This window comes from Anolis sagrei, chromosome 1 (genome assembly GCF_037176765.1).
Source record: "Anolis sagrei isolate rAnoSag1 chromosome 1, rAnoSag1.mat, whole genome shotgun sequence".
In the NCBI taxonomy this organism is placed as follows: domain Eukaryota; kingdom Metazoa; phylum Chordata; class Lepidosauria; order Squamata; family Dactyloidae; genus Anolis; species Anolis sagrei.
This window is the reverse complement of record NC_090021.1, coordinates 5,753,594-5,766,711: the sequence shown is the minus strand read 5'-3', so window position 1 is coordinate 5,766,711 and position 13,118 is coordinate 5,753,594. Positions and strand designations below refer to the sequence as shown.

Sequence of the window (13,118 nt, the reverse complement as noted above, 5' to 3'; positions counted from 1 at the left end):
AAAGAAAAATCTAAAAATAAAAAACCCAAATTATTTTTGTCATTAAAACCACTAAACATTAAAACATAGACTTCAGAAGCACCCCAAAATGTTGTACTACCCAAAAGTCTCACTTTGCCCTCTACAGTCCCTCTCAAAATGCCAGTGAAATATAATTTGATAATAATAAAGGATATAATAGAGTAGAAGTTTGTTTCCCTTTAAACTTCTACTCACCGAACATCCAGACATCACTGGCTGATGTGAAGCGGCGGAAGTTGATTGACTCTGGAGCCATCCACTTGATGGGGAGGCGAGTCACGGACGCTGGGGAAGAAGGGAGGAAGGAAGAAGAAAGAGAGCACCTTGAGAGGCAGCCCCCAAAACTGGGCCAGCAAAACAGGGCACAATTGTATTGTCGAAGGCTTTCATGGCTGGAATCACTGGGTTGTTGTAGGTTTTTTCAGGCTATATGGCTATGTTCTCTACTGACGTTTCGCCTGCATCTATGGCAAGCATCCTCAGAGGTTGTGAGGTCTGTTGGAACTAGAAAACTGGGTTTATATATCTGTGGAATGACCAGGGTGGGACAAAGAACTCTTGTCTGCTGGAGCTAGGTGTGAATGTTTCAACTGACCACCTTGATTAGCATTTTATGGCCTGGCAATTGTTTGGTGTGGCTTGTTAGTGTCTGGGGCAATCTTTTGTTGAGAGGTGATTAGATGTCCCTGATTGTTTCCTCTCTGTTGTTTTGCTATTGTAATTTTAGAGTTTTTTTAATACTGGTAGCCAGATTTTGTTCATTTTCATGGTTTCCTCCTTTCTGTTGAAATTGTCCACATGCTTGTGGATTTCAATGGCTTTTCTGTGTAGTCTGACCTGGTGGTTATGAGAGTGTTCCAGCGTTTCTGTGTTCTCAAATAATGTGCTGTGTCCAGTTTGGTTCATCAGGTGCTCTGCTATGGATGACTTCTCTGGTTGAAGTAGTCTGCAGTGCCTTTCATGTTCCTTGATTCGTGTTTGGGCAATGCTGCGTTTGGTGGTCCCTATGTAGACTTGTAGACTTGTTTGGTGGTCCCTATGTTGACTATGTAGACCAGTGGTTCTCAACCTGGGGTCCCCAGATTTTTTTTTTGTCGTGTCAGAGCAACCAGTCCATTATATATTACATTTCTAACAGAACAAAGCAAACAGACAGAAAAATACACAACTTGTGAGTTTGGTAGTTGGTTAAATGTCCTTTTACCAGTATCTGGCCACTTGGAGTGCTTCCGGTGTTGCTGCAAGAAGGTCCTCCATTGTGCATGTGGCAGGGCTCAGGTTGCATTGCAGCAGGTGGTCAGTGGTTTGCTCCTCTCCACACTCGCATGCCGAGGATTCCACTTTGTAGCCCCATTCCTGAAGGTTGGCTCTGCATCTCGTGGTGCCAGAGCACAGTCTGTTCAGTGCCTTCCAAGTCGCCCAGTCTTCTGTATGCCCAGGGAGGAGTCTCTCATTTGGTATCAGCCATTGGTTGAGGTGCTGGGTTTGAGCCTGCCACTTTTGGACTCTCGCTTGCTGAGGTGTTCCAGCGAGTGTCTCTGTAGATCTTTTTGGCCTTCAACTCTGTAGATCTTTTTGGCCTTCAACTCCAAGAAATCCTAACAGCTGGTAAACTGGCTGGGATTTCTGGGAGTTGTAGGCCAAAAACATCTGGGGAACCCAGGTTGAGAACCACTGATGTAGACAATGCAGCTGTGGACAAGTCTACATAGGGACCACCAAATACAGCATTGCCCAAACACGAATCAAGGAACATGAAAGGCACTGCATCAAATGCTAATCAAGGTGGTCAATTGAAACATTCACACCTAACTCCAACAGACAAGAGTTCTTTGTCCCACCGTGGTCATTCCTCAGATATATAAACCCCTTTTCCTAGTTCCAACAGGCCTCACTACCTCTGAGGATGCTTGCCATAGATGCAGGCAAAACATCAGGAGAGAATGCATCTAAAACATGGCCATATAGCCCGAAAAAACCTACAACAACCCAGGGCACAATTGCTGGCCAATACCCTAGGAAAGGATATTTCAAAGTTTTGAGGGCAGGAGGATGGGGAATTGGCAGTAAGAGCTGTTTGACAATGGAATATCCTTCCCTGGGGGTAGAAGGAATGACATGCATGCATAGAGACTGGTTGGAACATGCTTGGAAACAGTAAATGTGAAAGGAACCTACGAGTCTTAGCAGACCACAAGCTGGGAATGAGCCAAAACTGTGATGTGGCCAATGCAATTTATGCTGCATCAATAGATGCATGGTGTCGACAACGTTAGGTAGGCTGTTAGGAATTGTTGAAGTCCAAAACATCTGGAAGGCCCAAAGTTTGCCAAGGCCTGGTCTAGAACATGGGAAGTCAATGCTTGGGAGGAGCATTTAATTCGTTCTAGACTTTTGGATCTCTTTCCTCGCTGCTTCCTTACCTTTGTAATACTCATCATCTTCAATGTATCTGGAGAGTCCAAAATCCCCCAGTTTAACGCAATCGGGAGAAGCCACCAGGACATTCCGGACCGCAATATCCCTAAAAGTGAAAAAGCGAGCCAGTCATTCCCATCCAGAGAGACATAGCAAGAAAATCACTGGGGCAAAGGAGCTGGTATGGTTAAGCAGAGGACTCTTGGTGCACCCAAATCTGGGAGGTTGGTGCTCATCTCCATTTCTAAGCCAAAGAGCCGGCGTTGTCCATAGACACCTCCAAGGTCATGTGGCTGGCATGACTGCATCGAGAGCCATTAACTTCCTGCCGGAGTGGTACCTATTGATCTACTCGCATGTGCATGTTTTCGAACTGCTAGGTTTACAGAAGCTGGGGCTGACAGCAGAAGCTCACGCCACTCCCAGGATTCAAACCTTCCCGCCAGAGTGGTACCTATTGATCTACTCACATTTACATGTTTTCAAACTGCTAGGTTGGCAGAAGCTGGGGCTAACAGTGGGAGCTCACCCCCCTCCCCAGATTCAAACCTGCAACCTTTCAGTCTGCAAGTTCAGCATCTCAGTCTCTTTTTTAGAGGCAAACAAGGAGATTTGTCCAGTGGTTTTTGAGCTATGTTAATCCCACAAACGAACATTACATTGATTGATATATAGAAAGATAGATAAAATCTCGTACCTGTGTACACAGTTGATGGCCTCCAGGTAAGCCATAGCTTTCCCAATCTGCAAGGTGTATAGGACCAGAGTCTGCACCTTCAAGGTGGCCTTGTTCTGCTCCAGGTAGTGTCCCAACTGGACAAAAAGCAATAGAGAGAACCTCATTTTAATGTGTAGAGTCCCTATACTCTTCATGAATACAAAAACCTAAAACCCATCCCCATAAAGCAAAGGGGTCTCAAAGTGTATCTAAAGGTAAAGGTAAAGGTAAAGGTAAAGGTAAAGGTAAAGGTAAAGGTAAAGCTTTTCCCCTCGTCCAGTCGTGTCCAACTCTGGGGTGTTTGGAGCTCATCTCCATTTTTAAGCCAAAGAGCCAGCATTGTCCATAGACACCTCCAAGGTCATGTGGCTGGCAAGACTGCATGGAGTGTCATTACCTTCCCGCCAGAGCAGTACCTATTGATCTACTCACATTTGCATGTTTTCAAACTGCTAGGTTGGCAGAAGCTGGGGCTGACAGCAGGAGCTCATGTAACTCCCCGGATTAGAACCTGCAACCTTTTGGTCTCAGCGTTTTAACCCACTGCGCCACCAGGGACGCTCCTCAAAGTGTATCCATATTGTCGAATTAATGTAGCTTAAAGTAGTATCAAACTGCATTAACTGTACAATGTGTTATCTACATTGTAGAATTAATGCAGTATGATACTACTTTCAGTCTCAGCAGTTTAACCCACTGCGCCAACAGGGAGCTCCTCAAAGTGTATCCATATTGTAGAATTAATATAGTTTAAAGTAGTATCAAACTGCATTAATTGTGCAAAGTGTATCTACATTGTAGAATTAATGCAATTTGATACTACTTTACCTTTTTTTCGTGTCAGTAGACACTTAAGAAACTGCAAGTTGCTTCTGGTGTGTGTGAGAGAATTAGCCGTCTGCAAGGACATTACCCAGGGGACGCTAGGATGTTTTGATGTTTTACCACCTGTGTGGGAGGCTTCTCTCATGTCCCTGCAAGGGGAGCTGGAGCTGACGGAGGGAGCTCATCCGTGCTCTCCATGGGATTCGAACCTCCGATCTGTCGGTCTTCAGTCCTGCCGGCACAAGTGTTTAACCCACTGCGCCACCGAGGGCTCCTACTACTTTAACTACCAATGCAATCACAACCAGAAAAGTTGTAGTTTTACCTGAAAGTTGCAGTTTGACAAGGTCTTAAGCCTTCCCTACCCAAGACTGCTAATACCTCACCAAACTACAATTCACTGGCTCCACTAGAACCGAATTGTGCCAGTTTTTGTTTTTGTTTTTGTTTTTCATGTCAGGAGCTAATTGAGAAACTGTAAGTGGCTTTTAGTGTGAGAAAATTGACTGTCTGCAAGGACATTGACCAGGGGACGCCCAGATGTTTTGATGTTTTACCATCCTTGCGGGAGGCTTTTCTTATGTCCCCTTTGCATGAGGAACTGGAGCTGACAGAGGGAGCTCATCTGTGTTCTCCCCGGATTTGAACCTCTGACCTGTTCTGCCAGCACAAGGGTTTAAACCATTGTGCAACTGGGGGCTCCTGCCGATCCAGTTAAACTGGAATCAAACTGCATTAATTCTACAGTGTGGCTGCACCCACAGTGGGTGTCGAAACGCACCTCTCCGTAGGGATAGAGCTCCATGACGATCCAGGTGGGCTCCTCCTCCGTTATGCCGATGAGTTTCACAATGTGGGGGTGGTCCATCTTCTTCATCAGGACTAAAGGAGGGTGGAGAAGGGTCTCATTTCAGAGTGGGGCCATTTTCAGAGGAAAAACCATTTAAAATAAGACAGAAGTCTTATCGTTTAGCGCCTCATAGAAAGAAGGACCTAAACTTACTTGCTTCACTCATGAACTTCTCCTTGTTTTCAGCAGTGCAATCCTTCTTGCAGGTCTTGACAGCAACACTGATCCGCTCCCCATTCTGGAACAAGAAATGATAGTTTGGTCAGTACTTTAATTCAGCTCTCTTCTCCACGCAGCCTAATACAATTAAACTGTAGACTTGTAGAATCCTAGAGTTGCAAGAGACCCAAAGGGCCATCTAGTCCAACTTATTTCTGCCTGGCAGACACAACCAGAGCACTCCTGGCAGATGGCCATTCAACTTCTGCTTAGAAACCTTCAGAGAAGGAGACTCCATTGGACTCCCATGCAATTTATATTTCCCTACAGTGGAAGGGCAGGTTCTTCATTGTGTCTGGTTGTGGTCCTCAGGTTGTGCCAGTTAGCTTTCGTATGATATTTCTACCACTCACTTTTTGCTTGATATTCAAGCAGTGCTTTTTTATAAATCAGAGCACGGTCCAGAGTGACTCTCAGGTATTTGGGTGTGCTGCAATGCTCCAGTAGGATTTTTCCCCAGCTAATCCTCAGAACTTGAGATGCTTGTCTGTTCTTAAGATTATTCTTGTCGTGTCAGGGCAACCAGTCAATTGTATTACATTTCTAACAGAACAAAACAAACAGACAGACAAAACACAAAGTTTGCAAGCTTGGTAGTTGATTAAATGTCCTTTGACCAGTATCTGGCCACTTGGAGTGCTTCTGGTGTTGCCGCAAGAAGGTCCTCCATGCTGCATGTGGCAGGGCTCAGGTTGCATTGCAGCAGGTGGTCAGTGGTTTGCTCTTCTCCAAACTCGCATGTCGTGGATTCCACTTTGTGGCCCCATTTCTGAAGGTTGGCTCTGCATCTCGTGGTGCCAGAGAGCAGTCTGTCCAGCGCCTTCCAAGTCGCCCAGTCCTCTGTGTGCCCAGGGGGGAGTCTCTCATTTGGTATCAGCCATTGGTTGAGGTTCTGGGTTTGAGCCTGCCACTTTTGGACTCTCGCTTGCTGAGGTGTTCCAGCTAGTGTCTCTGTAGATCTTAGAAAACTATTTCTTGATTTAAGTTGTTGACATGCAGGCTGATACCCAAACAAGGGATGAGCTGGAGATATCACTGCCTTGGTCCTTTCACTATTGGCTGCTACTTCCCGGCGGATGTCAGGTGGTGCAATACCGGCTAGACAGTGTAATTTCTCCAGTGGTGTAGGGCGCAGACACCCCGTGATAATGCGGCATGTCTCATTAAGAGCCACATCCACTGTTTTAGTGTAGTAAGATGTGTTCCACACTGGGCATGCGTACTCAGCAGCAGAGTAGCATAGCGCAAGGGCAGATGTCTTCACTGTGTCTGGTTGTGATCCCCAGGTTGTGCCAATCAGCTTTCATATGATATTGTTTCTATCACCCACTTTTTGCTTGATGTTCAGGCAGTGCTTCTTGCTTCTTGCTCTTAAGATGAAAAGCATATATCTGCATTTTAGATGGATTAGGAATCAGCTGTTTTTTCCCCCTCTGTAATAGGCAGTGAGAGTCCTAAAGTTTTGGAGAACTTTTGTTCAACCACCTCAAAGCTCCCTGCTTGAGCGGTGATGGCACGATCGTCAGCATACATGAAACTCTCTGTCCCTTCTGGCAGTGGCTGATCATTTGTGTAAATGTTAAATGGGTAACGTTGTAATCCTTTGTGATATTATACATTGTGCCTTGCCACATGCACAATGGAGGACCTTCTTACGGTGACACCAGAGGCACTCCAAGTGGCCAGCTTCTGGTCAAACGAAATTTTGTATCATGCCAAGTTTTTAACTTTGTTTGTGTCTTTTTAAAACTACATTATAACAGTATGTGCAATTTGCTTCTGACACAAGAAATAAAAATAAAATAAATAGCTGGAAGGGACCCCAGAGATCACCTAATCCAACCCATCCTACAATGCAGGAAGACACAATCCAAACCCTCCCAACAGATGGCCATTCAGCCTCTGTTTTGACCTAGGCACCATTTTAAAAGAAATCCCTTTGTTACATCCCAGGTGGACAGTACTTTAAAAACTCTACAGAACATTTCCAAGTGTGGTGCAATCAATTTGGAGTTTTTAAACTGAAGTTGGATGGCAACCTGTCGAGAGGGATTAGATTGTGTTTTCCTATTGACAAAAGGGGGTTCAACTGGATGGCCTTTGGGAGTTTGTTCCAAATCTAGGGGAATATAGATTGCCTGGGAATGTCATGAGGTTTTCTTATCAAAAGGTTTTTACGCAGATGCTGGTTGACCATCTGTCAGGAGGGATTGGATTGCGCCTTCCTTCTTGGCAGAAAGGGGTTGGACTGGATGAACTTTGGGGATTCCTTCCAACTTTAGGAATTTACCATTCTACACCTTCTGCGTGTCTCTGGAATATTTTTCTATTCAAAGTTACACCAGAACTGAGCTTCGTCTTTTTTTCCTGGGATGTGGAGCCAGTTATTGTTCTCTTTGTAATCTTCTTCCACCACTGAAAATTTCCATTTCCCTGTATCTAATATAGGAGAGTGTTCTTTGTGGCCCCCTGCCTCGGACTCACCTCATTCGTGTAAACACCTTCACAGACCTCTCCGAAGAAGCCTTCCCCCAGGATCCGGCCCAAAACGACGTCTTCCCGCGAGATCACAAACTGCTGGGCTGCACAAATAAAAGAGACAAACACAAATGTGAGTTCAAGCACAGAGAGGTACACCCGGGGTGCACATCCGCACTGCAGAATGAATTCAGTTTAACCCCACTTGAACTGCCAGGGGTCAATGCTATGGAGTCCTGGGAGTTGTAGTTGGCAAGACACTAGCACTCTTTGGCAGAGAAGACTAAAGGCCTTGGAAAACTACAATTCCCAGGATTCCATAGTATCAATCCATGGCAATCACAGTGGAGTCAAACTGACTTTACAGTGTAGCTGCAATCTTACTCGGGAATGTTGCCAGAATCACAAGAACACGATCACAAGATACAGAATGGGGGATGCCTGGCTCGAGAGCAGTACGTGTGAAAAAGATCTTGGAGTCCTCGTGGACAACAAGTTAAACATGAGCCAACAATGTGATGTGGCAGCAAAAAAAGCCAATGGGATTTTGGCCTGCATCAATAGGAGCCTAGTGTCTAGATCTAAGGAAGTAATGCTACCCCTCTATTCTGCTTTGGTTAGACCACATCTGGAATATTGTGTCCAATTCTGGGCACCACAATTCAAGAGAGATATTGACAAGCTGGAATGTGTCCAGAGGAGGGTGACTAAAATGATCAAGGGTCTGGAGAACAAGCCCTATGAGGAGCGGCTTAGGGAACTGGGCATGTTTAGCCTGAAGAAGAGAAGGCTCAGAGGAGATGTGATAGCCATGTATAAATATGTGAGAGGAAGCCACAGGGAGGAGGGAGCAAGCTTGTTTTCTGCTTCCTTGGAGACTAGGACGCAATGGAACCATGGCTTCAAACTACAAGAGAGGAGATTCCATCTGAACATGAGGAAGAACTTCCTGACTGTGAGAGCCGTTCAGCAGTGGAACTCTCTGCCCCGGAGTGTGGTGGAGGCTCCTTCTTTGGAAGCTTTTAAGCAGAGGCTGGATGGCCATTTGTCAGGGGTGATTTGAATGCAATATTCCTGCTTCTTGGCAGAATGGGGTTGGACTGGATGGCCCATGAGGTCTCTTCCAACTCTTTGATTCTATGATTCTATGATTCTATGATTCTATGAACACGAACCAACAATTTATTTTACTGGGTATATTTGTCATGAATGACTTATCAATAACTTTAAAGCATAGGTTCTTTTTGTTGCAGTTTCCAGTGTGAGAAGGTATATCAGATTACAGAAAAACATTTAGACAAAGAATGACATTGGACATTGGACATATTATTATTATTATTATTATTAACTTTATTTGTACCCCGCTAGCATCTCCCGGAGGACTCGATGCGGTTTACACATGCCGAAGCCTCAAAACACAATACAATAGAAAACATAACACAACAATAGCAAAGCAAATCAAAACAATAAGCAAAATAACGACAATGACAGTACATCAAGACATTGTTAAAAACTGGTTCGGCCGGCGCAATGGGGTACAAGGTTAAAAGTGCTGAGTGGCAGGAGGCACGTAGGATTAAAAGTGCGGTGTGCAGTGACGATTAATTATGCTAAAGTGCTACTAGGACTTGGGGTGGGGATTCCTAGTCAGAGAAGGCACAACGGAACAGCCAAGTTTTTAAATTCCTTCTGAAAACAGCTAGAGTAGGGGCCTGTCGGAGATCTTTTGGAAGGGCGTTCCAAAGTCGGGGGGCCGCCACAGAGAAGGCCCTGTCCCGTGTCCCCACCAAGCGCGCATATAGATTCTATGCAACTACATTGGATTTACAATTACAAGGCTAACAAACAAACAAAGAAGAATTACATTTACACCACATGTACACACATTCATCCTGAGGCCTGCTTGCTGGACTGTAATTAAAAGTTGCTAACGAGAACTGAAAATGAGGAAGAACTTCCTGACTGTGAAAGCCGTTCAGTAGGAACTCTCTGCCCCAGAGTGTGGTGGAGGCTCCTTCTTTGGACGCTTTTAAACAGAGGCTGGATGGCCATCTGTCAGGGGTGATTTGAATGCAATATTCCTGCTTCTTGGCAGGGGATTGTACTGGATGGCCCATGAGGTCTCTTCCAACTCTTTGATTCTATGATTCTATGAAAAGTAAACTCTGATAAGGACTGTGGCAATGGTTCTTTCAAGTTAAGGAAATGTTTGCAACATTCCTTATGTTAAGAAGATGGTCAACACAAGCCTTCAATATCCTTTTCTCCCTCCTTGGAGAAGCACCTGTTAGGCCAGGCGTTGCTTTCCTGCAGCCTGGCAACGTATAGTTCCAAAACTTCCATAATGCCATAACTTCAAAACACCAAAATGCCTAAACTTCTTTCCCTAAGCACAATGCCAAGGACCAGATCTCTGTTTTCCAAACAGCAGAACCTGACTCCCTGCACGAAATCCAAGACTCCAAAATTCACTTCTTCCTCTTCCCTTGAAGACGAGTGACCAGACTGCTCCCATGCAAATCTGTCACTCTCCATAGGTACACTATCTCTCTCCTTCCCATGGAGCAGAGCATAGCGGGTGGAACAGACTCCTCAGGTCTGCCACACTTTGAGCATTATTAGACTGCGTCTTTTATAGGAATATTCTGCTGATGTTGTCCCAAAGTTATAAATTAATGATAGACATCTTCCATCCTGGATCTATCTCAGCTTCTTGGCCAGATGTTGATCTTCTTTATTGGTGTTGACAAACACAAGGCTTGTGTTCTTAACATAAGGAATGCTGCAAACATTTCCTTAACTTGAAAGAACCATTGTCACAGTCCTTATCAGAGTTTGCTTTTCAGTTCTCATTAGCAACTTTTAATTACAGTCCAGGAAGCAAGTTTAGTCATTGCAGGCCCCAATATTATACTGATGCTTCCAAAATTATTAGCTCTATACATCCTTCCATTCTTCCATTCATTCCCACATATCATATCAATTTTACATTTATCAAATCTACACATTGAATTTCTTGTGACATCTGCTCCATTCTCCCTGTAACTGGAATCCAATTGAATGACATTTCTGCTAAGTTGGGGGTGGGGATTACCAAATTAGAAAAAAGTTACTTAATTAACTAAGTAACTTATAGTCATTCTTCCACATTTGTTGGAGGACTAAGGCATTTGAGATGTTGGCTATTCACTGATGCATTTGCTATCATCTTTGTTGCTGCCTGATACAAGAACAAAAATGCATGTTGTCTCTGGGCATTTGTAGGTCAGAACAATTCTATTGGAAGTTGGTCACAGAGTCATATTGGAGGATCTAGAGCTTCCTAAAGAGGTACTCTGTCAAGTTATTAAAAAGTATTTTTGTTATTTGAGTTGTTGCAACTTTTGGGGCGGTTCAGCACCACTAACCCCTTTAAAGTTGGAGGGATGTCTATATCTCAATACACAAAAGGCAGAAGCGGGACCTACCTCCAGATTTGGGCCTGGATGCTTCGTCAGGAATCTCAGCGTAAATGTCAGAATCTGGAACAAAACACCCGGTGAATTTCAAAAATAGCTGTTTCAAAAATGCTGCTAAAGAAGGCCATGATATACGATTCGGGTGGCAAGCTTTCTGATGGCATGACAAACTTAAATAAAGCTCACAGCTCCTTTAAGAGGAAAGTCTTGCTAATGATATGTCTCAAAAATACAAGCAGATATAGGCTGGATCAACACTGCCATATAACCCAGTTTCTGAATCCAGATTAACTGCTTTGAACTGAGTCTATACACTGCCATATATTCCAGTTCAAAACAGATAATCTGGATTCAAAAACTGGATTATATAGCAGTTTAACTGCATAACTGTATCAGTGTAATGTCAATATAATGTCAATATATACAGCCTGTGTTGGATGGGGCCGCACTCCCCCTGAAGGCGCAGGTTCGCAGCTTGGGTGTGACCCTGGACTCATCGCTGAGCCTGGAACCCCAGGTTTCGGCGGTGACCAGGGGAGCATTCGCACAGCTAAAGCTTGTGCACCAGCTGCGCCCGTACCTTGGGAAGTCTGACTTGGCCACAGTAGTCCACGCTCTGGTTACATCCTGTTTAGACTACTGCAACGCTCTCTACATGGGGTTGCCTTTGAAGACAGCTCGGAAGCTCCAACTAGTCCAACGCTCGGCAGCCATGATTTTAACAGGAGCGGAGCGCAGGGAGCATACAACCCCCCTGTTGCGCCAACTCCACTGGCTACCGATCTGCTACCGGGCTGAATTCAAAGTGCTGGCGTTGGCCTTTAAAGCCCTAAACGGTTCCGGCCCAAGCTACCTATCCGACCGCATCTCTGCCTATGAACCCACCAGGACTTTGAGATCTTCCGGGGAGACCCTGCTCTCGATCCCGCCTGCTTCTCAAGCTCGGCTGGCGGGGACGAGAGATAGGGCCTTCTCGGTGGTGGCTCCTCGACTGTGGAACGCCCTTCCTACGGACATTAGACTAGCACCATCTCTAATGGTATTCCGCAAAAAGGTGAAGACCTGGATGTTTGTGCAGGCGTTTGAGTAATTTAGTGCAATCTGGTAATGGAACATAGGAATGGAACAATGGACGACGAACCTGGACTACGCTTGGGTGATGAGAAGATTGGGTACGGTTGTTTTTTGTAATAATTGTGCATTGTAATTGCTTATTGGTAATTTATGGATAATGTGTTAAGTCAATTGTTATATGTTGTATGGAACCACTGCTGTTTCTACTGTTTTTACTGTTTGTGAACCGCTGTGAGTCGCCTTCGGGCTTGAGATACAGCGGTATAGAAGCAAAGTAAATAAATAAATAAATAAATAATATATTGTACAAGTTTAAAATCTCCATGCTGCTGGCTGTGAAAGAGTTAAGTTGTGGAACATTATGAAGCATGTGTGGAACAGACAAGGAAGATGTTTCAATAGACTAGGAGGCTGGAAACTGAATTAATGAGCTGATAACACTGAGGTATAAATATACAGACGCAATTTTTTCTTTCTCTTGGCTCTTCTCCCTTGCATCTCCCATACTAATGAGTAAGTGTTATTATAATGAATGAAATGTAAATAAAGATTAGAGCTGCTACTGAAGCAGAAACAACTATGTCTGAAGTCAGTTAACTGGATGATAAGAAGCAATTTGGCCAGCAAATTGCATTGATAACTGTTACAGTGTAGATCAGTATTTCTCAACCTGGGGGTCAGGACCCCTGGGGGGGTCAAGAGGGGGTGTCAGAGGGGTCACCAAAGACCATCACATAACACAGTATTTTCTGTTGGTCATGGGGGTCCTATGTGGGAAGTTTGGTCCAATTCTACCGTTAGTGGGGTTCAGAATGCTCTTTTATTTTAGTTGAACTATAAATCCCAGCAATTCCAACTCCTAAATGTCATGGTCTATTTTCCCTAAACTCTACCAGTGTTCACATTTGGGCATATTGAATATCCGTGCCAAGTTTGGTCCAGATCCATCATTGTGTGAGTCCACAGTGCTCTCTGGATGTAGGTGAACTACAAGTCCAAAACTCGAGGTGAATGCCCACCAAACTCAATATTTTCTGTTGGTCATGAGAGTTATGTG

General features: G+C 44.6%; 1 protein-coding gene across 1 annotated transcript in view; it reads right to left on the bottom strand.

Moving 5' to 3' along the window:
• Nucleotides 1-13,118, bottom strand: part of PTK2B (protein tyrosine kinase 2 beta) — a 117,113-nt gene that overhangs the window by 26,605 nt on the left and 77,390 nt on the right. The window contains exons 14-20 of the mRNA XM_067462568.1: nt 10,997-11,050; nt 7,536-7,633; nt 4,986-5,070; nt 4,764-4,864; nt 3,137-3,252; nt 2,445-2,545; nt 217-306 (exon numbers count right to left, since the gene is read on the bottom strand). Coding sequence (XP_067318669.1) covers nt 217-306; nt 2,445-2,545; nt 3,137-3,252; nt 4,764-4,864; nt 4,986-5,070; nt 7,536-7,633; nt 10,997-11,050 — 645 coding nt within the window. The remainder of the gene's footprint in view (nt 1-216; nt 307-2,444; nt 2,546-3,136; nt 3,253-4,763; nt 4,865-4,985; nt 5,071-7,535; nt 7,634-10,996; nt 11,051-13,118) is intronic.